General features: G+C 36.7%; 1 protein-coding gene across 2 annotated transcripts in view; it reads right to left on the bottom strand.

Annotated features, from left to right (window-relative positions):
- Positions 1–27,635, bottom strand: part of POLA1 (DNA polymerase alpha 1, catalytic subunit) — a 308,663-nt gene that overhangs the window by 153,346 nt on the left and 127,682 nt on the right. Inside the window, exons 31-35 of one of the 2 annotated variants that reach the window (XR_007722739.1) lie at positions 27,199–27,330; positions 22,214–22,388; positions 7,059–7,237; positions 5,213–5,344; positions 2,851–3,016 (exon numbers count right to left, since the gene is read on the bottom strand). Coding sequence is in view for 1 of the 2 variants with exons in the window: in XM_050777347.1 (XP_050633304.1) it covers positions 5,213–5,344; positions 7,059–7,237; positions 22,214–22,388; positions 27,199–27,330 (618 nt within the window). In the remaining variant the exon portion in view is untranslated. The remainder of the gene's footprint in view (positions 1–2,850; positions 3,017–5,212; positions 5,345–7,058; positions 7,238–22,213; positions 22,389–27,198; positions 27,331–27,635) is intronic. The other variant, XM_050777347.1, reaches the window with a different exon arrangement.

The raw sequence follows: 27,635 nt of genomic DNA, 5'->3' as shown, positions 1-27,635 counted from the left end.
GGGTTGTTATTAATTTTGTCCTCTAGGAATGCATATCCACTTTAAAATTTAAAAGTTTTTTTTTTTTTTTTGAACTTACAAAGATGAAAAACAAGCTTAATATGGACTTTTTTTTTTTTTTTTGAGATGGAGTCTCGTTCTGTCGCCCAGGCTGGAGTGCAGTGGCGCCATCTCGGCTCACTACAAGCTTCGCCTCCCGGGTTCACGCCATTCTCCTGCCTCAGCCTCCCAAGTAGCTAGGACTACAGGTGCCTGCCACCACGCCTGGCTAGTTTTTTTTTTTTTTAAAGTAGAGATGGGGTTTCACCGTGTTAGCCAGGATGGTCTCGATCTCCTGACCTCGTGATCCTCCCGCCTCAGCCTCCCAAAGTGCTTGGATTACAGGCGTGAGCCACCACGCCCAGCAATATGGACTCTTCATACACTACGAAACATCCCACTCTACTTCCTGGTGTGTGGCCTCTTCCAAAAGAACTCACAGCCACCATGGTAAGGCTCAGCATCATTGGTCAAATGCTCTCTTCTTCCCTAGGTGCTTAAACATGTATGCATAAGGAAGTTTTCGCATCATAAGGCAACATACACTGCACATTATTTTTTAAATTCCTCATAAATGTGGGTTCAAAAGAGATTTAAAAATGTGGCTTATGACACAATACACTAAGAAATAAAAGAGAAAAATACAAGGAGAGAACAGAAAGAGAGTAACAAAGCTAGGCATCCACTTTCTTTGCCACGTTATATAGAGATAGATTCTTCTATCAGGACAATGAAAGTACATTTAGGCTGGGTGCTATTGTGCATCATGATGATATTTCTGGTTAATGTCTCTTTGCCTGGTATTTGGTTTGGGGGGAAAAAAAATTAAGTCTATTGAGTTGGGGACAGGTATATATTGAAATGCAGAGTTGTCAGTGCCATAAAAAACAGAAAAGTAACAAAGAACTTTATTTGTCATGGCTTTCATGACCTTAAAATATTGTAGAATTTTGTGTTAACCCAAGAATCCTGTATGCCACTAATAAATCTTACGTCAATCTGACAGCAATGTAAAAAATTTTAAGGAAAAAACAGCAAAATATAACCTTTACTTGTCAGTTCCTTTGGCTACTAAACATCAAGATATATATACTTTTGAGAGCAAGGGCTGTGGCAGAGATCACACATAAAACAGAAAGAAAGCACAGCCCCTGTCCTCAAAAAGCTTAATTCAGGAGAATTCTGAGATTATAAAGCCTACAACAACTTTCTATGGAGTGAGACCACCAATTTCTGGCTCTACCAACTATCAGAGGTTACCATACGCATGGTACCAACAAGCTGTTCATGTGTTCTTTTGAGATGAAGGGCCAGCCCCATCTAAGGCCAGCAATATCTCAATGTTTAAAAATCATAGTAAAGTACTCATATAATGTACAAGTGGCTAGAAACACTAAAAGGCTGGTGGGGAACACACTTCGCCCCATCGGAATACTCTAAAACCTGCATAAGCCATCAATGAAAATTTAGGAACATATTTAAGTTGACTATCACTATTGCATTTTCTAGAGCCTCCACCTTTAGAGGCAAATGGCTCTTTAAGTATTAAAATGGGGGTTTAATATACTTTAAAAAGAACAGTACTTGAGATGAATGTAAATGACCCAATACCCTCCTCCCAGGTACCAAGAGGGGTCGCATTTCCTATTTATCAGCAAGTCATCAGGATAGGCCAGAATCTCAATCTCAGACTCTCTTCTGTGGCTGCTTCTTGGATGGCTGAGGGGAACACTTCAAAAATGAACCAGCTAAACAAACTTCCCAGCAGCACTTGACAGAGCTATACCTATTCTTCCCATTTCCAAAGCAGTGGAGAATTAATTACCAGTTCTATGGATCTATTGTAAGTATAATAGACTAAAGAGCTATCACAGACACATTTATTGTAAAAGCACAATCCCAAGAGTGTCTAGTGGAGGGCCAAAACGATTAACACAAATGCTTTGTCAGATCAAAGATAAAACCTGCACCGCCCAATTGAGGAATGAATTAGAACAGTGGGTTATCTTTCAAATTAACCAGGGCAGTTAGTGAGGAAAATTTCATGAAAGTGTAATTCTTAGCCTTTGTGAATCCACACAGCAGGCATTCTGCCAGCTGACAAGATGATGAAATTTTCATGCTTAAAAAAAGCCCTCTTCATTTCCCAATTTAGATTAGCTAGTGTTTCTCTCCCTTTTGTGTGTGTATGTCTATTTGCTCTTCTGGAGCAGAATTTAAGGGGAGGGGGAACACATATCAATTTTTCACTGTAAAACGGAGTCTTTCAAAAACATCCCTAAAAGCTTAGAGTTATAGTCTTTAAGCTGCTTTTTTATGATTTTCAAAAAAATACCAGTTCAATTTCAACTTTATACAAAGGAACCAACACGGACCAGGGCATGAAATCGGCTTTGAATTAAGGCTTTCTGTGCTACCTCAAAGTCTTTCAACACTTCATCAACTCTCAAGACAAAGCAGAGTTGTCTTCTTCCTAAAGAAATTAATATATTACTTAAAATATCCTGGCTCAGTGCTTTTTGTATTTCTATGTATATCAAAGTTTAAATGTTATAGGAAATTAGAATTCAGGGGATACAATCATTGCTATAGATGAGGAGCAAAAAGCCTCTCCTTTCCCATAAAGGAGCCAATATTTATTAAAATATTATAATGTGATACAGATTGCTTCTCAGATAAACAAATATTTGTTATATCACATTTACTCAGTCAGTCCTGTTAATTCATGACAGAAGGTAACAGAACATGTGATGTACTTTTCCAAAATTAAAGTAATTTAGAAGTATACTTTGTTACCCCAAACTTTTGTACCTTTTTTCTTGACAATCTAATTTCTTAGTCATCTAGAACTATGTTTCTTGGCAGGTTATAGTGTTTGGTCAAGTACCATATTCCATTCATCTTCCTGGAGTCCCTTCCTCATGAAGATACCTTCCTTTCTCAGTGCAGGTTGACTTCCCCCGCAGTGCTTCTAAGACTAAAATTAAAATAATATTGAGACTCTTGCCTTCATTTCACAAACAACTTTAATGTCCAGTGGGTAGTATTTTTTAAGTTGCTAAATAGGAGAAAACCATTTTGGTAATTAGCTTCAGAGACAGTCACTTAACCTCAATACTTACTATCAATATCTTTACCTCAGTACACTTGGTATATTAGTCTCCAATTGGATTACCATCACCATGATAAATCACACTGAACTAATAACTGTAATCAGTATCACTCGAGGCACAATAACAAAAGAAACTCAATGCTATGTCCCTCTAGGAGGAAACAAGATGGTCTACCAATGAAGTAGAACCTAAAGGTATAGGGGCTTTTTGTACAAAAGCTCTGATCTGGAAGATATTTGAAATATTTGTTTAGCATGGGGCCATAAGAACGAATAATGGATTTCTTTCTCTGCCAACCAATCACATATAATTCAGATCAGAAAGTAGAGAAATAAGTTCCTAATTTTGAGGATAGTCATATCAATTTTTAACCCCAGGAGTGACATATGGCTATTTTGATCAGAAATCCCTTAGAAATGTCAATCAAGTGGGCAGTTAACTACAAAAACCTGTTACTTGATGTTAGTGAGATGGCTGGCAAAAAGACAATTAAAGCAAATACTCTAGAAACCTTGTGTTAAATATCTGGATCCCTAAAAGTAGGTTATTTAGCTTGAAAAATACTTATATAACCACCACCACAACATACACACAAATTAGGTTAGAAATCAATCTTTCAGTCAGGGCATATTTCTAGCTATACAGAAGATCATTTTTCAGAGTATTTGCAACTTAGTCAAAACAGACTATTCCTTCTTAAAGAAGGAAATAGATGAGTTTCTTCTAGCATTAACATTTCCGTGTTGAAGATCTTGATAGACTAAACACAGAGAGAAAACTCAGAATTCTTCCCAAGAGTCAAGCAAGGATCATACTCTGTTCATTGAGGCCTGTAAATGAGGAGCTGAATAGTTTTGATTTGGCCTAAATTTTCATGTGCTGCACATTTCATCTACTGAGGAATGTGACCCCACAGACAACTTTTATTCCCATCCACTGTTCAGTAAGGGCAGCACAGGATTATTCACTAAAATGTTTCAGATTTTCCCAAAATGTAGTCATAATTATTATTTTTTAATAATGTTTAGGCAAACTGACTTGCTTTTCTGATAAATATATTCAACACCAAAAGCATAATACTGGAACTCTATCTTTTTACTCTTCATCTTAATGATCTAATAGTTGCTTTTCACACAATGAGTTCTATTTTAAAGAAGAAAATGCTGTTACATGTTAACCAACACATGAGGAGAAAGTACAGAACGATCTTTAGAAAAGTCATAGGTCTTAACTAATGTATGTTTTTTTTTTTTGGAAATGTGTTGCCAATGTAGCTTTTAAAAAGAAGTTACAGTGAACTTTCAAGTTAACAGAAAATTTGTTTAGATGACAAATGACATACTGAAACACTAAGAAAAATCAAGTGGGAAACGTGAAGTTTTTAATTTTTGAAGAGAAAAAAACTAATTCATGTGAAATGTGTTAAAAACAAAAACTCTGAATAAAAGCCTTCTTTCCAACGAAGACAAATCACTCATTGTTCTATTCTGGCATTTATACTATAAATTTATAAAAATTAGACATTCTCTTTTGAATGCCAGACAAACTGCATTTAAATTTAAAAGATATTTGATTTCCTCAGAAAACTAGGGTATGGAGTGGTTCAGGGTGCTACATAAACACAAAAAGTATTAGTTTTGTGTGGGCAGTCTACTAAGATCACCACACATAATCTACTGGCTCTACTTGCTGACAATAGCCAATAGTGATTTTTTTCTTCCTTTATCCAAAGATCTGAGCAATCATTTAATTAGTCTTATTAAGGTAACAATAAACTAAAACATTTCTTAATTATATTCCGTTTTTTTTTTTAAAGTAAAAAATTTCATTATTTAAAATACTGCTCATAAATGAAAGAGATGTAATGCCTGAAAGAAATTATCAAACAATTTGTCAGGCTAATATGCCAAAATTACATACTCTATCATATTAGTATTAATAGCATTTCACTAGGAATTTTTCCCAAGTCTTTTCAAAATTTTACAGTTTCATGAAAACCAAAAAACAAGTACCAAACCTCAATAAGTTGTGCATGTAAGAATGTCATTATGGATACTTACATCGTAGTACTTTTTAATGAAACGTCTAATGTCCATGATCAATTTGTTGCTCAGTTGTACTGTAAAGGTCAGAGGTGAAGCCTTACAATCGATGTTACTGCAACGATACAAGCTGGGCTCCATATCGGTTCCCTACATAAGTCAGGACAAGTATACAAAAAGTTACTGTGAGGCTATAAAAGGGTTTTTGTGCTTAAAAACTTAGGTGCTGTCCTAGTGTTGAATATTCTTAATTCGTTTTATTGGTGAGTTTTTAACCCTATCTTCTCAATTATTTTCCTCCCAAAGACCGCTTTAGTCACACATACCTTCCATTCCTTGCCATCATCATAATGGAGTGCAAAGTCAAAGGGAAAACACTGAAATCACTATTTTACATTTCCTACACAAGGGACTCTATGGATAAAATAATTTTTCCTCTGTAAATACCAGTGAAGTTATGTTACTGGAAATAAACCTCCTTCTTAGAGATACTGATTAAAAACTTTAAATTTGTATTTATTCATTACAAACTTGAAGAAAAACAAGAGCCTTTATCACATTAGTCTGTTTTCATCTTGTCAACTTAATTTTAAAAATAAAGTTTAAAAGTTAAAAGTGTAGTACCACAAAAACAGTATCACTTATTGTCTGCTTAGCAAATCTAAAATTTTGGCAATTTTTCCAAAAAATGAAGTGCATTGGGGGAGGGAGGCAGGAGAAGTAAAAATCTGAAATAAATAAATATTAGTTCGGAGAAAACATTTTGTTTTGTTGTGTTTTGTTTTAAACAAAGACAAGGCAAATGTAACATATAGCAAAACTGTTGGGATTTCTGAAGCATTTGTTTTCCTTTCTGATACTTAAACATCTTGGTTTCCTGCTCCAATCTGGTACATAACCCTACCCGCCACGCTAAGCAATTCCAGGTGGAAGAGATTTCAGAGCTTGACATCGGCTCTTCCACAGTTAGCCCATCTGCAAGTCGTCAAGCCTCCATGCAATTAACTATCTTATTTACAGCTGTAATGAAGCAAAACTCAAGGATTTAGCAAGTATTGCTGATCTGTGTCTGCCTCTTCCTTGCACTTGCTTCCAAAGACTGCTTTGTTTTGATTCAAAAAAATGCAAAACATCTGCTGTTTGTCCAAATTAACTTAAAATAATTACTTTTAATTTAGATAAAGGGTGTCTTTTCTTTCAGTTTCAAGGTTTTACACAGTTGTGCTGCCTATTCCTTTGCCAATGGCTAGTATATGCATAACACTGCAGTGGAAATCAAGTAAATTGGCCAAGTTTCAAGCTCTGATCCAAGGTCAATAATACATTTTTTGGCAGTACTTCTTGAAAGGAATGTCTCCCTGTGACTTTTTAAATGTCTAATATGCAAAGACAGCAGAAAAGATAAGAGTACCTTTACAAAATGGAGGTAAGTGGGATGTGTAAAGACAAACACAAACTTTCCCAAAACACTTAGTTCCCATTAACTTGATTTAAGATAAAGAAAAATATTGGTCTAAGTCTTAATAGATGGGGGTTGACAGTGGGACAATACAGGTTACTAATTAAGAAATTATAATAAAAAATACTTTAAGATAATTTACAATTTTAAAGGGATTCCACTTAAAAACCAAGGTCAAGCACTCTAGGAAGCCAAAATAATATTCAAGCACATTCAAGTAAGAGTTTTCAAACAGAAATAAAAGCAAGCTGTGAAGGTAGATTTTACATGATGCTAAAATTCTTTAAACACATGAAAGCAACATGAGTGTATTTATTTCACCCTTTTTATATATCCCATAGTGGGGGAAAGGGGTAAGGCCTTTATACAAATTCGCTCACAAAATGAAAGACAGAAACAACTAACCGAACCATCAAAGACATTATCATAAATATTCTCAGTTCCACATGTAGGGCATGGACATTTGAATCTTTCACAGTCCCTGTATTTCTCCTCATCAGTGAGCTGTGCTGGGCCACCAAGTAGAGCATCATTCTCTTCATCTTTATGATAATGATGAACTCTAAATTGGGTGGGGTCAAGTCCTATTAATATAAAAGAAAAAAAAATTCAGAAAAGTATTCCAAAAATATCCCAAAGAAGAAAACTCTCACAAAAAATGATTTTAAATTCATGCACATACACACAACCATTTGAACTCAAGAGCACATGGACAAATGACTTCTCTTTTTATAAGAGGTTACTTTATAAATAAAACAAGTAACCGCAACAACGCAAGACAGAAATATGCCACTGAACACATGGGTTTGGAAGCAACTACTTTGATAGGATGTTTTTATTACTCTCTTAAAGTTACAATGAAAACCTCAAATAAATGTGTACTAAGAAATTCTCTTAAAATCAAATTGTCACAATTAAAACTGAGAATAAAATCAGAGAATAAAAATTCCATTAAAGAAAACAGGTTCACTGCCATTACAACTCCTTCAAGTGCAGACACAGCTAACCCTGATTTCAATGCAGTAGTCGATTTCATCTTGGCTCAGTAGTTAACAGCATGTAGGTTGCAATCTAATTCAGTGGTTAAAATTCAGTAGCAGTATCCGAGACAAAATGCAACATGGTTTTCTTGATGTTCGAAATTCAGAAATTTAAAATACGTGCAAAAAAAATGGGTCTACAGATTCTATAGGACAAAATGTCCTCAAGAATCCTGAAACCAAATATACCTTCCATATTTCATTCAAAACAACATAAGAAATCAATCGATGCATGTTTATGCTGTTTTGTTTCCACAAACTAATTAGAGAAAAGAAACATTTTTAGGCCAGCCTATTTAATTTACCCTTGGTCAAAACATGTGTGCCAAAATTTACTATTTGAATTTATACTTAAAAATAATTATTCTACACTGTTTCTTAGAATTTTAGGGATTGCTGAGGGATGCTTTCAAGAAAAGAATGTAAGAGATAATATTTCTATCTTTTGGAAATCTAAGGAAAAACTTTTGGAGATCTAAGAAAAACTATCTTATTTTAGTATAAAGGTAAATAAGTAATATAAAACAGTCACTGAGCCAAAAGCTCACAAATACCAAAAATATCAAAAAATTGTTTAAAATTTATCAACAGCTACATAGGTAGATAAATCTAACAAGATGCATTCAGAATTCAGCAACAGAATCCTAAACCCTATTTGGTCAGCTGTCAAGTGACATCTAGTAATTATAAAATACTGGAGGCTGACTCTTCACAGTTGAAAGGGGCCAAACAAAGAATAAGATAACTGAGACACAGAGTCTCAGTTTTCTCACCTGCAAAACGGAGGTAGCATCACTGATCATACACTTTTGAAGTTTAAATTGGATAATATAGAACAAACCGAGTTCAACGCTGCCTACTGCACAGAGGGCACTCAATAAATGCCATTTGAATGAAAAAATAAAACAGTGAATGAACATCATTTAATCTAAACTATACTCACTCAAGATTATACATTTAGAAAACTGTACGAGACATGTTCATGTTGCATATGAAGTTAATAGCTACTCTTTGTAGGAATTAAAGTATTTCCTAAAGTGGTAGTATATGATAAAAACAAAGAATGCACATTCAGAACAATTTGAAAAGCTGTTCTTCATTAGTGACATAAATTATGTTAACATGGGCCACTTGTCACCAAGACACTATACATTTCTATTTTACAAGTTACCTAACCCCTAAGAGAAACAGCAAATTAGAGAAGTATGTGGGAATACATATACCCTCACATTTAAAGCTAAAGATGGTCAGAGGAATTGAGAGAGACCACGCCAGTGAATGAGGCCAGTTCGTCTCTGGAGTGAAGGGTAACTGTCGCTAATTCAAACTCTAGTTGTGAATCCAAGTATTCACATAATACTTTGATTTATTTGCAATTATGAGAAAGGAGCTTCACTTTTTCTCTGACCCTATGACTATTAATCAATTTCCCAGGCCAACACTAATCAAAAGATAAGGAAAAAGAAAATAAGCAAGATTTTTCTAAAAGGCAAGTTTCTTTCACAGTCCAAAAATAAAGGAACAAAACAATGCTGGTTTGCACATATACAAAACTGACCAGGCTATGAAAAGGAACCAAGAGGAGCTACTCTCTACTCCTCCCCACTAGCCATGGCTCACTTGGTGCACCTGAGTGCATGAACTTGCAAGCACTGACCCGGGACAGCCTGCCTGCACAGTAAGCCAAAAGTGGATGTGGGCCATCTTGTTACTTACTCACAGAGAAACACCCAAACGACTGGCTGAAACTTGCGAAAAATACTAGGTCCTATGAAATGTCTACCCTAAATATCCATTTCTACAAATCACTCAATCTTCCCATGGCAGTAACAAAGCCAACTGGCTTAGCTAATTACTTCAGATTTATTCCCAAGATGATTTTTTTTCTTCAGGGGAAGGGGCTTCAATCTTAGTACTCTCTTGGTCATAGTTCAACGCTAAAATTTAAAAATATAAAGGGAGAAGAGACTGTAATGAGCTTAAAATATTAGGTATATAATGATCCTTGTACAAGTTAAATACCAAAATGCCATTTAAAAAGTTATTTTCTTGGGAGGGCAGTTATAAGTTCAACAAGCAAACCACAGAGGGCTAAATTAAATCGTTTTAAGAAAATATACAATGTCATGTTAAAAAAATAAGGATCATTGCTGCTGGAATCTTTTTTGAAAAGGTGAAAATCCAGGGTTAAACAAGCCCCAGACTTAGTCACCATATACATTAGTTTTTCCAAATTCTCACAAAACTGGTAACAGCAGCTTATTTCGAAGTTTCAGTTGACTTATAAGAAGTTTTACTGCTTATACCCTAAACTCATTAAGGCTGGAGTGAAACAAGAAACAAGTATCTGGTGCTGCCACCTAGAGGTAGGGATTCTGAATTTTAAAATGTGCAAAACAGCAGCTACATGTAATTCCATTTTTAATTGTTGTCACTCCAAAATTAAACACTTCTGTCAAAAATGACATTAAGGCAAAATCTTTATTACTGCACTTGCCCTACATGCATATACACCATATAATTAATGTTACACTGCTTACATTAGTCTTTGAGCAAGAAATGCAAAACTGAATCCAAATTCCTTATTGCTTCTACTGAAAGCTTTCTCTGAACTGGCTTAAAGGAACAAACTTTATGTCCCATTTGAGAAAAGTAACTTCCATTTCTTTTAGGCTAGCTCTTGACAGGTGACTTAAGTCTTCTGGTGAGGCACAGAATGAAGGAAGGAGCAGCCTGCCTGGGCTTTGCAAAACCAGTTATCTGGAGGAAGAGCAGCCGTGGTTTCCCCCAGAATAGGCTGAGATGATGTATGCTTTAATTCAATTATGTGGCTTGTAGTGATCGACTCATTTGTGCTGGGGTTGAGGGTACAGAAGAGGGAGTGAAATGAAATTAAAATACTGTCATTTATAATTAGAAAATTTCTAGGATCTCACATTATTTTGGCAACAGGATCAAAACTCTCATGTTTCAAGAAGTATTTATAGAAAGTAACATCATAGGCATCGGGGTGGATGAGCTTAGCAGTACTGTCTTTACTTAAGTCACCATAGTCTTATCACACACACCCCCAGTATGACATTTAGCACAAAATTATTTTTCTACCATTGCACTTTCTAACCATTGTAAATTATACCTGTTCACCTGCCCCCACTCCCAAGGAGTTTTTAAATTGTTCATAACTTGAGGCATACGGTCATTAGAGAGACTGACACATTTAATCAAATTCTTTCCTTCCTTCAAAAGACAAGGTCTCTATTAGTGCAACAGCAAATAACTACAGTGAAACCCTTATATATGTTCATGCAAGTGGGGAAGAGGGAAAATCCACATAAATGAAACTCCAAATGAGTAAAGGGAGTAACTGGTATTTACAAGCAGTTATTTGTAATATGGATCATTTAATCTATGAAGGAAGCTAACTAATAGAATCCTATTGAGTGAAATTTTTTTGTAAAAATTTCTTAGAGGAAGTAAACCATTTATCTTTTGCATGAGTTCAGGTTTTCATATATCAGGACATCTTAGAAGACAATATGCAAAGTGAAAATTTAGTATGATTAAAGAAAAAATAATTTTCAAATGGTGAATGCTATATCCACAGAATGCTCATAGCAGCTTTATTCATAATAGCCCAAAATGGAAACACTCCAGATGTCCATCAACAAGAGAATGGATAAACTAGTATATCTACCATGAAATACTACTCAGCAATGAAAAAGAGTGAATACTGATACATGCAACAAGACACATGAATCTCAAAAATACCATGCTAAGTGAAAGAAGCACACAGAAAGAGTATATACTGTAGGAAACCATTTATATGAAAATCTTGAAAAGGTAAAACTAACTGATGCTGATAGATTTCAGATGAGTGATTGCTACTATAACAGAGGTGCTGACTGGGAAGAGGCACAAGGGAACATTCTGGAATGATGAAAATGTTCTGTGTCTGTGCCTAAATAACAGATTGTATATACTCAAGATTTTAGCATTTTATGGTAAATTATGTGAATTATACTCTTTAAAAAGCATGCCAAATAGGAAAAGATGTTTGTATAGGTTGAACATCCCTAATCCAAAAATCTGAAATGCTCCAAAATTTGAAACGTTTTGAGTGCCAACATGATAGCACCAGTGAAAAATTCCACGCCTGACCTCATGTGATGAGTTGCAGTCAAAACTTTGTTTCAGGCACAAAATTTTAAAAAATATTGTATAAAACTGCCTTCAGGCTACGTGTATAGGCTGTATATAAAACATAAATAAACTTCATGTTTAGACTTGGGTCTCATCTCTAAGATAGCTAATTATCTATATGCAACTATTACAAAATCCAAAAAAATTCCCAAACACTTCTGGTCCTAAGTATTTCAGATAAGGGATACTCAACCTGTAATATATACTTCCAAAAGACTCGTAATTAGAACACATAGGAAATGCCTGCAAATCAATAAGCAAAAGAGAAGCAAACAGGACAACAGAAAAAGATTTAAACAGGCATCTCACGAAAGGAAATATTCCAATGGCCAAGAAGCATGTGGAAAGGTGTTCAACTTCATTAGTCATCAAAGAAATACAAATTAAAACCACAACTCTATGCCACCATGTAAAATGAAGATGGAAAACACTACCCTACCAAATGTTGGTAAGAATGTGGAGCACCCATACACTGCTAGTAGGAAGTGTAAACAAGTAGAACCACTTTGGAAAACTGGTAGAATCTATTAAAATTATACATACATGTCTCCAATGGCCTAGCAATTCTCCTTAGTACATACCCAAGAGAAATACATGCTTATGTTCAACAGAGGACCTGTACAACAACTCTCAAAGCAGCACTATTCAAAACACCCTAAATGTGGAAACAACTCATGGGTGTACCTCCAGTAGATAGTCATACAGTGTGGTATATTCAGACAATGAAATATTATACAGAATTTACAGAAAGGAAGGACAACCACATGGATGAATCTCACAAACATAATATTCAGTAAAAGTAGTCTAGACACAAAGAACAAAGACGCAATTTGTGTAATATCCCCCAAGATCCACCTCATATGTTATTAGATGCCAGGTATGTGGAGGATCATTTCTAGGAGACATGAGGGGCCTTCTGGGAATGTAGTAATGTACTGTTTCTTGAGCTCAGTACTGACTACACCAGTGCATGATGACCCCGTGAAAATTTATCAGGCACTTTCATTAGGTTTTGTGCACTTTTCTGTATGCATGTTATACTATGAAAAATTCACACTTAGGTGAGAAAATTGCATACTAAATATTTCTTATGAAACATCTATGAATTTGTTGCAAAATGCATTGAATCTCAAACAGACATAAACCCCACTGCCTAGGAAGAAGCGTATATTTTATATTTTAGCAAATATAAAATATAATAAATTGAGCCTAAATATAATCCCATCTTTAGATCTAACTATTTATAGGAAATACAAGAGACAGAAGAACATGTTAAAAGATACCACCAGGATGTGATCAGTAAACTCCAGAATGAGAAAAATTCTATAGGACAAAAAGCCCAGCTTCTTTCATAAACAAACTGGGAGGATCAACAAAGAAAAAAAAAATAGAGATTAACTACCAAGTTGACCCTGACTGGATTCCAATCCAAACAAGGAGCTTTTTAAAAAAAGTGTATTCATAGTGCAATCAGGGAAATATAAACACTTGTTGGAAATTAGACGAAAGGAAGGAATTGTGAGGTTTTTTAATGTGATGTGATAATAATACAGTTATGCTGAAAAGGGGAATCTTTGTCTTTTAGAAATGCAAAATGGGCTGGGCACAGTGGCTCACGCCTGTAATCGCAGCACTCAGGGAGGCCAAGGCAGGAAAATCACCTGAGGTCAGGAGCTCGAGACCAGCCTGGCCAACACAGCGAAACCCCGTCTCTACTAAAAATACAAAACAAATTCAGCTGGGGATGGTGGCACATGCCTGTCAACCCAGCTACCCAGGAGGCTAAGGCAGGAGAATCGCTTGAATCTGGAAGGCATAGGTTATCATGAGCCGAGATTGCACCACTGCACTCCAGCCTGGGTGACAGAGCAAGACTCTGTCTTAAAAAAAAAGAAATGCAATATGAAATATTAACACACAAAATAAATATATTTTGAAGGATATACTTCAAAATAATAGAGGAAGGTGGGAAAGAGGAATAATAAGATTGGCCACCAATGCAGAATACTAAAGGTGGGTGATGAATATATGAGGGTTTAATCTTGCCCTATAATTTAATATATGTGAAACTAGAGAAAATTTTATATTCTCTACTATAACACATATATATATATACACACACATTTTTCCATAATAACAAGTGTTTTTTTTTTTTTTTTTGAGGCGGAGTCTCACTCTGTTGCCCAGGCTGGAGTGCAGTAGTGCAATCTCCGCTCACTGCAACCTCGTGTCCCAGGTTCAAGAGATTCTCCTGCCTCAGCCTCCCGAGCAGCTGGATTACAGGTGCCCGCCACCACGCCTGGCTAATTCTTCTGTATTTTTAGTAGAAATGGGGTTTCACCCTGTTGGCCAGGCTTGTCTTGAACTCCTGACCTCAAGTAATCCGCCCACCTTGGCCTCCCATAGTGCTAGGATTATAGGCGTGAGCCACTGTGCCCAGCCCAACAAGTTTTTAAAATATTACAGATCCAATTTAAAGATAAACAATTTACTGTATAAGTGTCAGACAACCGAAACTGTCTTTCACACCAACAATACATCTCTTCATAATGTAAATGGAAAATTTCTGAGTATTTTAGAAGAAATAATAGCCAAGCCTTTGGTTTAAATGAATACCCAAGATTTTTATTTTCCTGGAGAAGATAGTTCTCAAAATCTTGACAGAATAAACAGCCTGATGAGCAGCATTCTCATGACTTCAATCTATTGGTTTTAATGCCCTTGACAATAGACGCAAATATAAATTTTAACTTAATGAGATGTGCATTTCTGGGCAGGAGAAGCTTTTCAAGTGTCTTCTTCCCCGTTTTTTTTTTTTTTTTTTTTCTCTAAGACAGGGTCTTGCTCTGTCAAGCGCAATGGAACGATCACAGCTCACTGCAGCCTTGACCTCCCTGGCTTAAGTGATCCTCCCATCTCAGCTGAGTAGCTGGGACTCCAGGCATGTGCCACCATACCCAACTAATTTTGGTATTTTTTGTAGAAACGGGGTTTTGCTATGTTGTCCAGGCTGGTCTTGAACTCCTAGACTCAAGCCATCCTCCTGCCTCCCAAAGTGTTGGAATTACAGGTGTGAGTCATGCATGGCACCTGGCCTTCCTTTCCTGTTTTTAAACCTGAAAGAAGATGGTAACTCTGTGTGGAAATAGACTTGGAATACAAAATAACACAAATGATAGTCCAAAGATTGCTTGTCTTCTAACAAAGTCCACTTCTCTTCCAGCTATGTTGGTAGATGTTGGGGGAAAACAGCTAGGCTCAAGGTTCCTAACCACCCACCCTCTAAAAGGTGAGTTAGTCCTGCAAGAATGGCCATAATCAAAAAATAAAAAAATAAAAAAAATAGATGTTGGTATGGATGTGGTGAAAAGGGAACACTTTTACACTGCTGGTGGGAATGTAAACTAGTACAACCATTATGGAAAACAGTGTGGAGATTCTTAAAGAACTAGAAGTAGAATTACCATTTGATCCACTAGATACACTAGTGGGTATCTACCCAGAGAAAAAGAAGTCATTATACAAAAAAGATACTTGGACGTACATGTTTATAGCAGCACAATTCTCAACTGCAAAATATGGAACCAGCCCAAATGCCCATCAATCAATGAGTGGATAAAGAAATTGTGGTATATATATACACCATGGAATACTGCTCAGTCATAAAAAAAAGTATATATATATATGACATTCACAACAATCTGGATGAAACTGAAGACGATTATTCTAAGTGAAGTAACTTAGGAATGGAAAACCAAGCATGTTATGCTCTCACTCATAATTGGGAGCTAAGCTACGATGACACGAAGGCAAAAGAATCACACAATGGACTCTGGGCACTCAGGGGGAAAGGTGGGATGGGGGTGAGAAATAAAAGACTGCACAGTGGGTAGAGTGTACACTGCTTTGGGTGCACCAAAATCTCAAAAATCACCACTAAAGAACTTATTCATGTAATAACCAAACACCACTCGTTCCCCCAAAACCATCTGAAATAAATAAATAAATAAATAAATGAAGGTGAGTTAGTAATTGCTTAACCATTGTTTTACTTCTGGTTTTGGAAAAAACTGTCTTACTAAAAATAAAATAACAGTACTAATATTTTGTCAGCAAAGGGGGAACCTATAATTCATCACCTTAACCCTTTTCTATTTTATTCATACACATATATATAATACAGTGTATGTATATGTGTACAATGCTGTATAGTATTCAGCTTTTTTTTCTTTACCCATTTTTAGGTCTTATCCATTTTTCTATAAGCTATACCATCTTGATAAATGTCACTTTGGTGTACTTAATTAAAACAATTTTATCTTTTTAAAAAATTGATCTAATTTAAATAATTTGAGAAATCCTCATTTTCCTTCAAAACCTCTAAGTGTTACAAAGCCAGAGTTGTTACATAACTCATATAAAAGCTCCAAAGCAATTTTTCTAAACATGCTCTGGTTTGGTTCAAAGTTCTCAAAGGTCTCACTGCTCATGTGAGATGAGCAGTGTCACTACTGGCCCTCTGTTGTGGGCTAGCGACACAGAAGCAAACCACTGTGTGCTCACTTTGTTGAGACTGAGGTGCAGGACTGGGCAACTGAAACCCTTAAAGAGGCTCTCCGTGAATTCCCTAAAGTGCTTTGGGGGTGGCTGAGATAACATAGGTTACCCCTGCAGTTCATCAGGCTAGAAGAATTGGTGAGCAGTACGGTGGGCAACCATTCCCAACTTCACAATGGCCTCTCCACAGCCCATTCCAGCAATGCCTCGAAATGCCTCTACTTTTATAAACTCTTCCATGGTGGGCCCAGCTAGGAGAGGTTTCTGCTTCCTTTGAAATTTGATAACCCTTTATTTCACCTCTTTTGGGATATACAGTGTGTTGCCCACTAGAATTGCCCACAACAGTGAAATCAACTAAATGACTGGGCTGTAATTTGACTAAAGGGTCCACAACTGACTCAACTTTGTATCCTTCACAGTGCCTATTATGGTGCTAGGCACAGCAGGTCTTCAATTAATATTGAACACAAAAGTAGTCTAGACTGGGAGCATGAGCCATTGGATGATATGCTTGGAATGACACTCCATCTTATAAGAGATGCTCTTATCAGCTGATAAGATTTCCTTTAACATTCTACAGTGCATTTGGTGTAACGTTTTTTAATTTTACTATTAATTATGTTATTGAAAATATTTAGTTTGGGTCCAGGAGCAGTGGCTCACGCCTATAATCGCAGCACTTTGGGAGGCCGAGGCAGGCGGATCACCTGAGGTCAGGAGTTCAAGACCAGCCTGGCCAACATGGTGAAACCCCATTTCTACTAAAAATACAAAAACTAGTCAGGTGTGGTGGCGCTCGCCTGTAATGCCCGCTACTCAGGAGGCTGAGGCAGGAGAATCACTTGAACCCGAGAGGCAGATGTTGCAGTGAGCCGAGATCAAGCCACTGCACTCCAGCCTGGATGACAGAGTGAGACTCTGTCCCAAAAATAATAATAATAATAATAATAATAATAATAATTTACAGTTTGGAAACTGTCATGTTTTATTTTTATAAGAGCTTAATAATGAAAAAGGGCAAAATTCTTTATTCACAAAGTAATACCTGAAGAACCCACTGGTTGCATCATTCTACCCCTACCCATCTGTACTTTACTCTCTTTTTTGTAGGTGGATCTCCCTGGATCTGTCAAAAGCACCCCCAAATATCGCTTGGCCCTGTTTTGCCCACTGTTGCACTTATTTCTTAGATATTACTGAACCCTGTCTACTGACAAAAACTAACCTCTGTGATACGAGTGATAGGCATCATTTTTTTAAAAGGAAATTTTTACTTTCCAATTTAACTCAGAGCATACTGGGTTAAGTGCATTCTGTCCTGTTTTAAGCAGTATTTTCAGAGATTAAATTCTAAACTCTCATGTTCTTCAAACATCAGTAATTTCTCAGGACCAATGAGAAAACTGCCCAGATAGCCAAATGCCTGAAATTTTATCACTGACCATGAAGAAAGGTTCTTTATAACTACTGTACAAATCATTGCTCATTGGAGGAAAGATATTACATATAATTCTAAGTACCAGTATACATAAAACATAAATTTATTAAAAGATGAAATTCAAAAATGAACTTTAGACTATTCTCATCACTGGCCTAGTCTGCTAGGTATGGAAGACTATTTGGATGTTTGAGCATACTGTGAATATTTCATCCACAGAATACAGGGGAGCTTTCATTAGAACGAGAGAGAGAGAAAAAATCTATAGTCTAGAGAACAAAAGCTAAGAGTTTCAAGTTTTAGTGGCCATGTTTCCCATAGGGCTATTGTATAAGAAGAGTAATACTATAGTTTTTTCCTATTCACAGATGGAAAAGAGTAAAATTTTGCTTTATTTAAGCCCAATAGCAATAATCTTGCATGGGTTTCAGAAAAAATGATACATATTTTACTGTGGGATAATGAGGACCATTAGTTATTAGAACAAATTATTCTCTTTCAATTCAACAGCCTTATTCATTCACTCATTTAATAGGCTATCCTCTCTCCTTTTCACTAAAATGGTCTTCCCATATGGAACACCTGGCCATGCAACATGCTACCAGACAGACTTCAGGAGGTATCTTGATGGGGAGAAATAGAGAATTTCCAAAGTGAAGCCACAGGATAAACCAACACTTGATGCTTGCCTTTCATTTCAAGGAAAGTAGTATAAAAGCAATAGAGAAAGAAAAAAGTAGTTGAAAAATATAGTTGCTCTCCACAAAAGAGTCTTAAAAATAAAAAATCATGAGCTTAATAATTTTCCTAAATGAAATTATGCCATTATTCCTGATTTCTTTGTACTAACTAAAAGGACAAAGTATCAAACTTCACTAAAGTTTCAATACTGTAATACATTTCATTAATCAAAGATAAAAACTACATTAAAAGCGAGAGAATTATTTTATGTCTGTGATTAGGCAGTTGGAGGGCTTGTATTTTATGTATACATTTGTACACTTCAACTTATTTAACAGTGTCAGTTCACTAGCTGCAGTTTTTTTATATAAAGAAAACAGATTTAGAATTTTAAAAACAAATTACAGTAATTTTATGCCTACAGCTTGCACCTCTTAGAAACCATGTACCCCCTAACACTTCTCTTACTTTGTCACCACTTCCCCATCTCCCTCCCTCCTCCTAAAACCACAGGCTACAGTAGAAATGATAACAGAGGCCTTGAAACCCCTACTGAATAGCCACCCTAATTTTTTACTTGGGGTGGAGGAATAAAGGGTACAGATAAGAAATTCAGCTCCTGAATAGAGCAGGAGGCAAATGCCTACAGAGATTTGCCTGGTGAGCTTCAGTGTTTTCTACAGATCTTCATGATGACGGGGACTTCTGGGCCTACACGTCATTAATGCTCAAACTCCTATGTGGAAGGGGGCAGAAGGAAAGGACTACAAGATTTGTTACTAATATAGATGGCTGTGTATATGCTGCTGGTGTGGGCACAGGGTAGGATGAGAGAAGAGGACAAGCAGGAGAGGAGGAGGACTACACAACGATGACAATGTCACACATCCTCGATATAAAAACTACTGTCAAGTGGCAGAAGAAAACAATGAGAAAAAGTAGCCAAAAGTGAGGAGCAGTGGCAGATTCCCCAAGGCTGAGGACACATTCCCTCCCATCAGCTTGACTTGGCTACATGGCACCAAGAAGGGACAAATCGGAAGAGTGTCCACACAGCCACGGCTGCACCTAGAGAATTTTCAGGTTGTGAGGCAGGAGTGATGGGTACGTGGGTGGGACCATGTGCAAGTCTGGAGGGTTCTCTGTATAGATTGAGATTGGTCAATAATGAGACACAACATGAAACTTCTGAAGATGGGACCCATTTGTCTACTATTGGCTTTGAAAATAATTTGTGAAAACTGAATAAATAAGGCAGCCTATGACCATACAGCAGCTGCAGTTAAAGTATCTTTCAAGTCAACATCTGCCACTGATCAATTTATAAACAAAAATCATCTTAACTATGACTTCTGGAACTAACAAAATCAGTCCGGTCCCCTCTTAGTATGACTGGCCTTGACACATCCAGGCAGGCATCAGGCCAATCCACCCAAGTAGGCTCCATCACCCTTTATTGCTCAGCTCTTTTGCTGACATACAAGGCTCTGCAAGTCTTTCTCTTAAATGTCATTCCTGAGACAAGGCTTGTTCCATCTACCTCCTCTCAGTGCTGGGTCACCAAAAAATTCAAAACCAAAGAAGAAAAGGGTAACAGTTTTACACCAGGTTTTTGAAGACACAAATGGAAAAACTGGGAGATCTATTCTTTAAAAAATGGTTTTACTCAGAGGTTTTCAGTAGAGAGCATGAGGGTGTACAGTGAGAAATGGAGGGAGCAAGAAAAACATGAAGCCTCCCCGTGCTTATACATCTATGCTATCCTGCTCCTGGTTGAAAACATCTTTCATAGCCTTTTAGAGCTAAGAACAGGCAATCAAGTTTAGCACAGTGGTGAGGATCACAACCTTTGGAATCACAGCCGGCTACTTACTACCTATGTGCCAAGACCAAGATAGTTACCTCTCTAAACCTTGGCTTCTTCCTCTGTAAAATGGAGCTAATACAACACACCTTTGTGAGGTTGTCCCAAAGACTGAATGAGATAACAAATGCAAAGTACTTATCACTGTATCCAACAGAGCAAACACTCAATGTATGGTAGAGAAAAAAGGGAAGCTGAAAAATACCTTGCTTTTACAGTCTTCTCTTCCCAGCTGAGGATTTATAAACATCATCAAATAAAACTCATCTTGGAGAATATATATGATGATTTTGGTGGTAGAATTTTATCTTCCTAATAATATTTGCTTAGGCAAATGTTAAAAATGAGCTTCCACTTCCAGAGTAAACACTGATGGGGTAGTGACGAGGGGGTAGCAGGGAGGAGCTCAGAAACATACTCAACAGGTGCAGGACAGAAAACACGTGACTTGATAATTCATCCATGGAAAATCCAGTCTCATTCTACAAACGCGGCTGAGCACTAACTATATACAAATCCCACAGACTGAAGGAGTATGAACATATTTCTACTGACGCCTAAAAGAAGGGTGGGAGGTGGCTATCACTCACGGAGCCCTTCCTTTGCCCCAGACTTTGTGCTGAACATCTCACACACATCATCTTTCTCCCTCAGAGTAACTCTATTCTATGACTCAAGGAGCTAAGGTGTAGACCAAGGTTCAGAAGCTTGTGAATAGCAGAACCAGCATTGAAACCCAGGTCCCTATGCTGTCAAAGCCCATGGCTAAAGCTAGGTGTTTTAGTAAAAAGAGGGGGAGAATCTTCCATGAAGCAGGGACAGAATGGGCAGTGCCATATTTGGGAGACACTGCATAGCCTGAATAAGAAATAAGGCTGGATACATAGGTGGGAGCTGGAAAGTTAGTCTATAATTGCCAAAGTTAAGAGTCTATGAGATGCCAGTGGCATCTGGGCTTCACTTATAAATAGAGGAGCCATCCTGGGGCATTAGGCAGTACTCTGAAAACACTCATCTTTGCTTACCACAGAAAAGAGAGGAAAGGCCTTAAAAGCAATGTAACTCTTCATGTACTTGGTCATCTAAAAATGAAATCAGGGCTGGTTATGAAATACATTTCTAAGCAAAAGACAACAATAGTAATAATGACACAGCAATGGAGACAACCTGGTGACACAGCAAAAAGCCAAAGAGATACTGAGGTCTCAGGGTTGGCTGGCACCTCCTGGGATGATGAGAACTTAGAAATCAGCCAATTCCTAGAGGATAACAGCGGGTCCAGTTTTAGAATATCTTAAGGAGAGTAGGATTCTCACAATGAATTATTAAAAATTAAAAATTTCATGTTAAAAAGCCATGTCTTCTCACTTGACATGAAAATACCTTCAGCAACAGAGGCAAGATGAACCAATAAGCAACACACCATCAATCTTCTTATTAATGGAGGTACACTAATTAAAGCTATAACAATGTAAACTCAGTGACTGTAATGGCACCTGAAATCTTCACTTTACCCTTTCCTTTGCCTTCCCTCTCTTCCCTCAGTATTCAGTGAGTGTCAACTATGGAGCAGGCATGTGGTTACAGTAGCAAGTATGTGGAGCTCATAGTCTAAGAGTGGAGACAGTACCAAACAACCACAAAAATGCATTCCAAACTATAAACAAAGAAGTGACAGACACAATACCATGCCCATAAACAGAGATCTCAAGAGAAAAGGAAGACTCCATGTGCCGCTGTTACCATGTGAGGCTCTATGTGAGCTTGGGACACTTACCTAACCATGTTGCAATGAGGACAGCATCAATTCCGTCTATTGGTTCACAGATCCGAGCCACGACTGGGTGGATCTGCTGGGCCAGGTAGTACTGGGTGTCAATGGTTAGATTATCCTGTTTCTGCAGCTGCTCAGGCGCATAGGCCCTCTGACTTGCAGTGAGATTTGATCCATCCTAAAAGAAGATATGATAAAAAGACACACATAAAAAGAAGACACAGGTAAAGTTGTGAGCAACTCAATCACAGACACTTGCTTGGTCAAACACAGAGGCAACAATTTAAATTTTACGTATCTACTTCTAAACATCAAGACCTCTTTTTGACCTATTGTTGAACATTTTGAGTAGGAAAATCAAGGACAACATCTCAATCTTGAGATCTCATCCAATGTCCAAGAATATTAATCCAGTATATGTTGTGGTCTATTTTTTGCAAAAACTTGAAACCAACAAGATAGCAATGACTAGATTAAATAATTTCACCTGCCATATCACCAAACACTGAGAAGGCTTGGTAACAATTAGTGTAGTCAGAAAGGCTTTTTAAGGAGTGATAATTTAAAAACATGTGTATGGTCTCTTTTATTATGTTAATGTGATCCCTACAGGCAAGAATTCTTGTCAAACTAACTCAAAGATCCTGGGAGTAACATTTTCTATGAGAGCCATGTATCACTGAGAAGCAAATGAACAAGCGGAAAAGAGTGGGGAAATGAAATCTATAGAGTAGTACTTTATATGCAAGACACAAGAAGTAGAAGTAAAAATGACATAGTGTCCTGGTAGAGTGGCAGGGCTCTAAAAGCCAAATATCTGGCCACTGGAATGAAGGGCATGTCATTTTGTACCATTTACCTGGTTCCTCCTCAAGAAAAGGAAGATGGGTCAGAAAGCCTCTTTTCAAGAGTTTTCTCTTTTACTCTACAAAAATAAAAGCTGTGAAATTCTGTGCAATTGGCCCATATCCAGCCTTGTGAATGATGTCACCATCATCTGTGAACCAAAAAGTTATCTCTACAGGATCAACATCCAACAACTCACTCACTCTTCCTCTCATCTGAAACAGAATTTAATATTCAAACTAGTAAATTATAACTATTCACAGTGCTCAGCTGCTCAGCAGAACTGATTATAATGTGAATCCTATTCTTTCATTCCTGCTACAATCAGTTCCTTTCCAGCTCAGCACCCAGCCCAAAGCAGAAGCAACCTTCCATACACCACTGTCTTTACTAGAGACCAGCGGCAGGGGCCTCTTTTTCTGGCTACGCTCCTGATGAAAACCACCTGGGCCTGTTTATCAACTAGGTTCTACCTGTTCTAAGACAAAATGAAATACCTAAAAAGGAAGCAAACTCAGATTAAAAGACTTATTATTATTTGTCAGGAGTTTACAACATAGTAAAAGGAATTAGGCATAATTAATCAAGTTTAATTCTTGCTCTTTTAGAAGCTTGAATTGTTAAGATGATAATAAGGTGACAACCAATGATAAAAACCATGTGAAAAAATCCTCGGGCAGTGTCTTTTCACACAACTCAATTGTATTTAGACCGCCTTTTACCAAACACATAAAATCTGAACAATTTACAGAATTGTGAAAAATTGGTCTATCCTTAAGATTACAGCAATGTTGAGTTTAATAAATTTTAATGGTGAATTAAAATAGAATTTATAGATGTAAAATAGTTTTTAAAGGCACCTGAGTTACTTTCTAATATTTCAGTAGAAGTTCTCATAGTAAAGCGTGGTTTTCAAAAAAGCAGTTAAAAATTTCTGAGCATGCTTTCAGTTTAAAACGTTTTTATTTTAAATATTCACATGAAAGACTAGTTTTAACAAAAAGGGACACAAATATATTTCTTAGTGTATTTTAAAAATCTAAGCTTGAGCATGGCTAAATTCAAAAGACTTGGTTAAATGACAGGTTTTGCTATGTTGTATTGGAAAAACATTTAGGCTATGACCGAAGATACATCCTTCGGCAGGACACAGTGGCTCATGCCTGTAATCCCAGTACTTGGAGAGGCTGAGTCAGAAGGATCACTTGAGCACAGGGGTTCAACACCAGTTTGGGTGACATAGTGAGACCCTCATCTCGATTTAAAAAAAAAAAAAAAAAAGTTAGCCAGGCATGGAGACATGCATCTGTGGTCCCAGCTACTCAGGAGGCTAAAGTGGGAAGATCGCTTGAGCCTGGGAGATAGAAGCTGCAGTGAGCTGTGGTCATGCCACTGCACTCCTGCCTGAGTGACAGAGCGAGACCCTGTATCAAAATTTAAAAAAAAAAAAAAAAAAGCCTTCAAATATTTCATTCTCAAACCTGAGCAGGGCCCCATGGTATGTGCAAGAATATGGGGCATACACCTTTAAGAACAGATTAAGAAGCAATGCTGGTCTTCTTCAAGTGCCCATGTAGTAATTTGTGAACTTCACAAAGTACATACTTTAGAGAGACAACCAGGTGCAGTCGATTCATACAAAACTAGGTAGTCATCGTTAGTAGGAAACTAATGGGAAAATATTTTAAACTGGAGACAAGTGGGCCCGTTAAAATAATTATGTTAAAGGCATGCCTTATGGAAATTATGTCTAATGAAAGTTAAATAGTTATGGATTTAAAACTTAGCCAATAAATCATTCATATAGGTTTAATGCATTAACAAAGTACAATATAAATTACATACCAAAAACATTACTCTCTGAACTCGTCTGAATAAGTTATCAGTAGGGTACTATTTCCTAAATGTAAATTTTAAACAAAACAAAACAAAACCTGTTTAGGATATAGGCTATTCCTGGAGGACACCCTTGCCTAAGGCAGCAAACAGTCCTCTTAAAAATGTGTCATGATGGGCCAGGCACAGTGGCTCACGCCTGTAATCCCAGCACTTTGGGAGATTGAGGCAGGAGGATCACCCGAGGTCAGGAGTTTGAGACCAGATTGGTCAACATGGTGAAATCCCATTTCTACTAAAAATACAAAAAAATTAGCTAGGCATGGTGGCACGTGCCTGTAATCCCAGCTACTTAGAAGGCCGAGGCAGGAGAATCGCTTGAACCCAGGAGGTGGAGGTTGCAGTGAGCTGAGATGGCGTGACTGTACTCCAGCCTGGGCAACAGAGCAAGACTCTGTCTCAAAAACAAACAAACAAAAGTGTCATGATACATTTTCAAAAGCATATTCTAAAACTATGGTTGTGTTATGAAACAGAATAATTTGAGTGCTTAAAAGCAAAAACTTTAGGCAGATTTGGCTAGCAAACATGTTGAAAAGGCACATGTCCCATGGGTAGGGTACAAAGGCAAATTAAAGTCCTATAGGTTTTCTTGGGTTATGTTAAGGAGAATAAATTAATAAAAAGAAATATGAATCATACTTTTAAAAAGCAAATAAGGCACATACCAGTGGATGGAAATCGCTAAAAACACATAAAATTGGATGTATTGTACTACATTAGCAACAGCCATTGTGAGCCTATGTATATCAATAAGACCTGAGAAAAAGGAACTTTAAGACCTAACATTCAGACATCAAGGAACACAAAATTGACTTTTAAATACAATGATCATCCTATTTTATAAGTTACCATACATCTTCATTGCAGGTTTAGCCAAAACACAATTGTGGTTTGATTTCATTATTAATGCTATTTCACTGAACCTATATAATTTTTCAAAGTTGTATGCTGCCATCTGTTCTTGTCATTACCAATCTAAGAGCTTTTCCATGTATGTGAAGACATAAGTGAAAAAAAAACCTAGCTTATTTACCAAAATCTTTATTTGCATAATATGAAAATTGTTTTTTTGAGATGAGACTTGTCAGAGGCAATATGCAAAGCACATTAAGGGCTTGAGCGAGTCAGAAATTTATGGAAATATTTTCCTGCAGGAATTGGCTTTCTGTAACAGTTCTTAATCAAGGGTAACCCTAGGGGGGAGACAGAGTCAAGTGCTGATTCCTGTCCATGTACTTAAATCATTCGTTATGTACATCCACAGCATATAGCAGATATCAGCAGACTACTTTTAAATTTTCAAAAGACTCTGATTTAAAAACACATTGATTGTGGTTTGACAAATTGGTATATCAATCATATTGCAATTAATTTTTAGGTTTATATAAAAAAATTTTTATTGTAACAATGCAATGCAATTACAATTAGGATAAAACTCTTAAATTTTTAAAAATAGTTTTATTCAGATAAATTATACCTTATGGTAAGTAGTATACAGCATTGTAATTTGAAAGAATTTGGATAAATGCTATGACCCTGACTTATCTTTACAGAGAGAAGGGATGAAACCTCTCCTTTGTTAAAACTGTAGTTAAGGGCTTCGAAAGTCAAAAAACTGCTCTTCTCTCTTACTCTCTCCTCACCCATTATAGGCATGCTATTATCAAAAGAACTGGTAGTGGTTTAAAACTGTGTTCCAGAAGGCCTAGAAGTGCCTTGTGAAATGGAGAAGTAAGGCTAAGGAGATGGGCCCTCTCCACTTGAAGGAAGGAAAAAAACAAAACTGGTTGAATTGTGTGGTTTCCTCATATGGTATGTTTGTAGGATCTCTCAACTTTTCCGTATAATCATGTAGTTCTTTTTTTTTCACATAATTATTTGGACATTTGCTAGGAAAAATGGCATTTATTCTTTTATTATTCCACTGATATTTATAATGGGAACTGCTGCAAAAGGAATGACAAATGAGGGCTACTGCTGAACATATGGCAAAATTTACATTTGCATTAAAGTTAATTTAGGGTTAAAAGAGTAGCTACTGTTATAATCCTGTCATAAATGTTTTATGAAAATCCTAATGACATATGCCACACCTCTAACAAATGTTTTTTAAATGCTATGAAACTAACCAGACTTTACAACATCAATTACTGGGGAGAATGCTAAATAAGACACTGTGGCAATCTGGATTTTACTTCGAGTTCTTAAGAGGTATCAGAGTCTTATGAATGTCAATAGTTTACCTGACAGATGATGTATGACACAGTATCTCCAGCTTTCACCTTTCTGCCTCCTTGAGAATTTATCCAGAGGGCAACATGTACATGAGGTAGGCTTTTTTTATCAGGGTAATCCTGGGGATCCTTTGTCAATGCCTAAAAGAGGGAACAAAAAAGTTCTAAGCCTTAAAATAAAACCCTTCTCGCACAGATATACACTAAAAACATCTTGCTAGAATCATATTAGCAACATAAACATAAAAAATGACAGAAGTTGTATGTAGAAAACATTGCTACAGAATCTTTAAACATCCCATCTTCAACACTCCTCTCTCCTTCGTCCAATAACTAACATAACCAGATGCAACACTAACAAAAAAGAAATACAAGTTAACAGGCCATGTTGCATGATACTTAGATATAAAAAGTTAAGACTATAAATTCAGTGTTATCCAAAAGCA

The sequence above is a fragment of the Macaca thibetana genome, chromosome X (assembly GCF_024542745.1).
Source record: "Macaca thibetana thibetana isolate TM-01 chromosome X, ASM2454274v1, whole genome shotgun sequence".
NCBI lineage: Eukaryota > Metazoa > Chordata > Mammalia > Primates > Cercopithecidae > Macaca > Macaca thibetana.
Note: the sequence above shows the minus strand (reverse complement) of the source record. Positions and strands in the feature narration are given on the sequence as shown.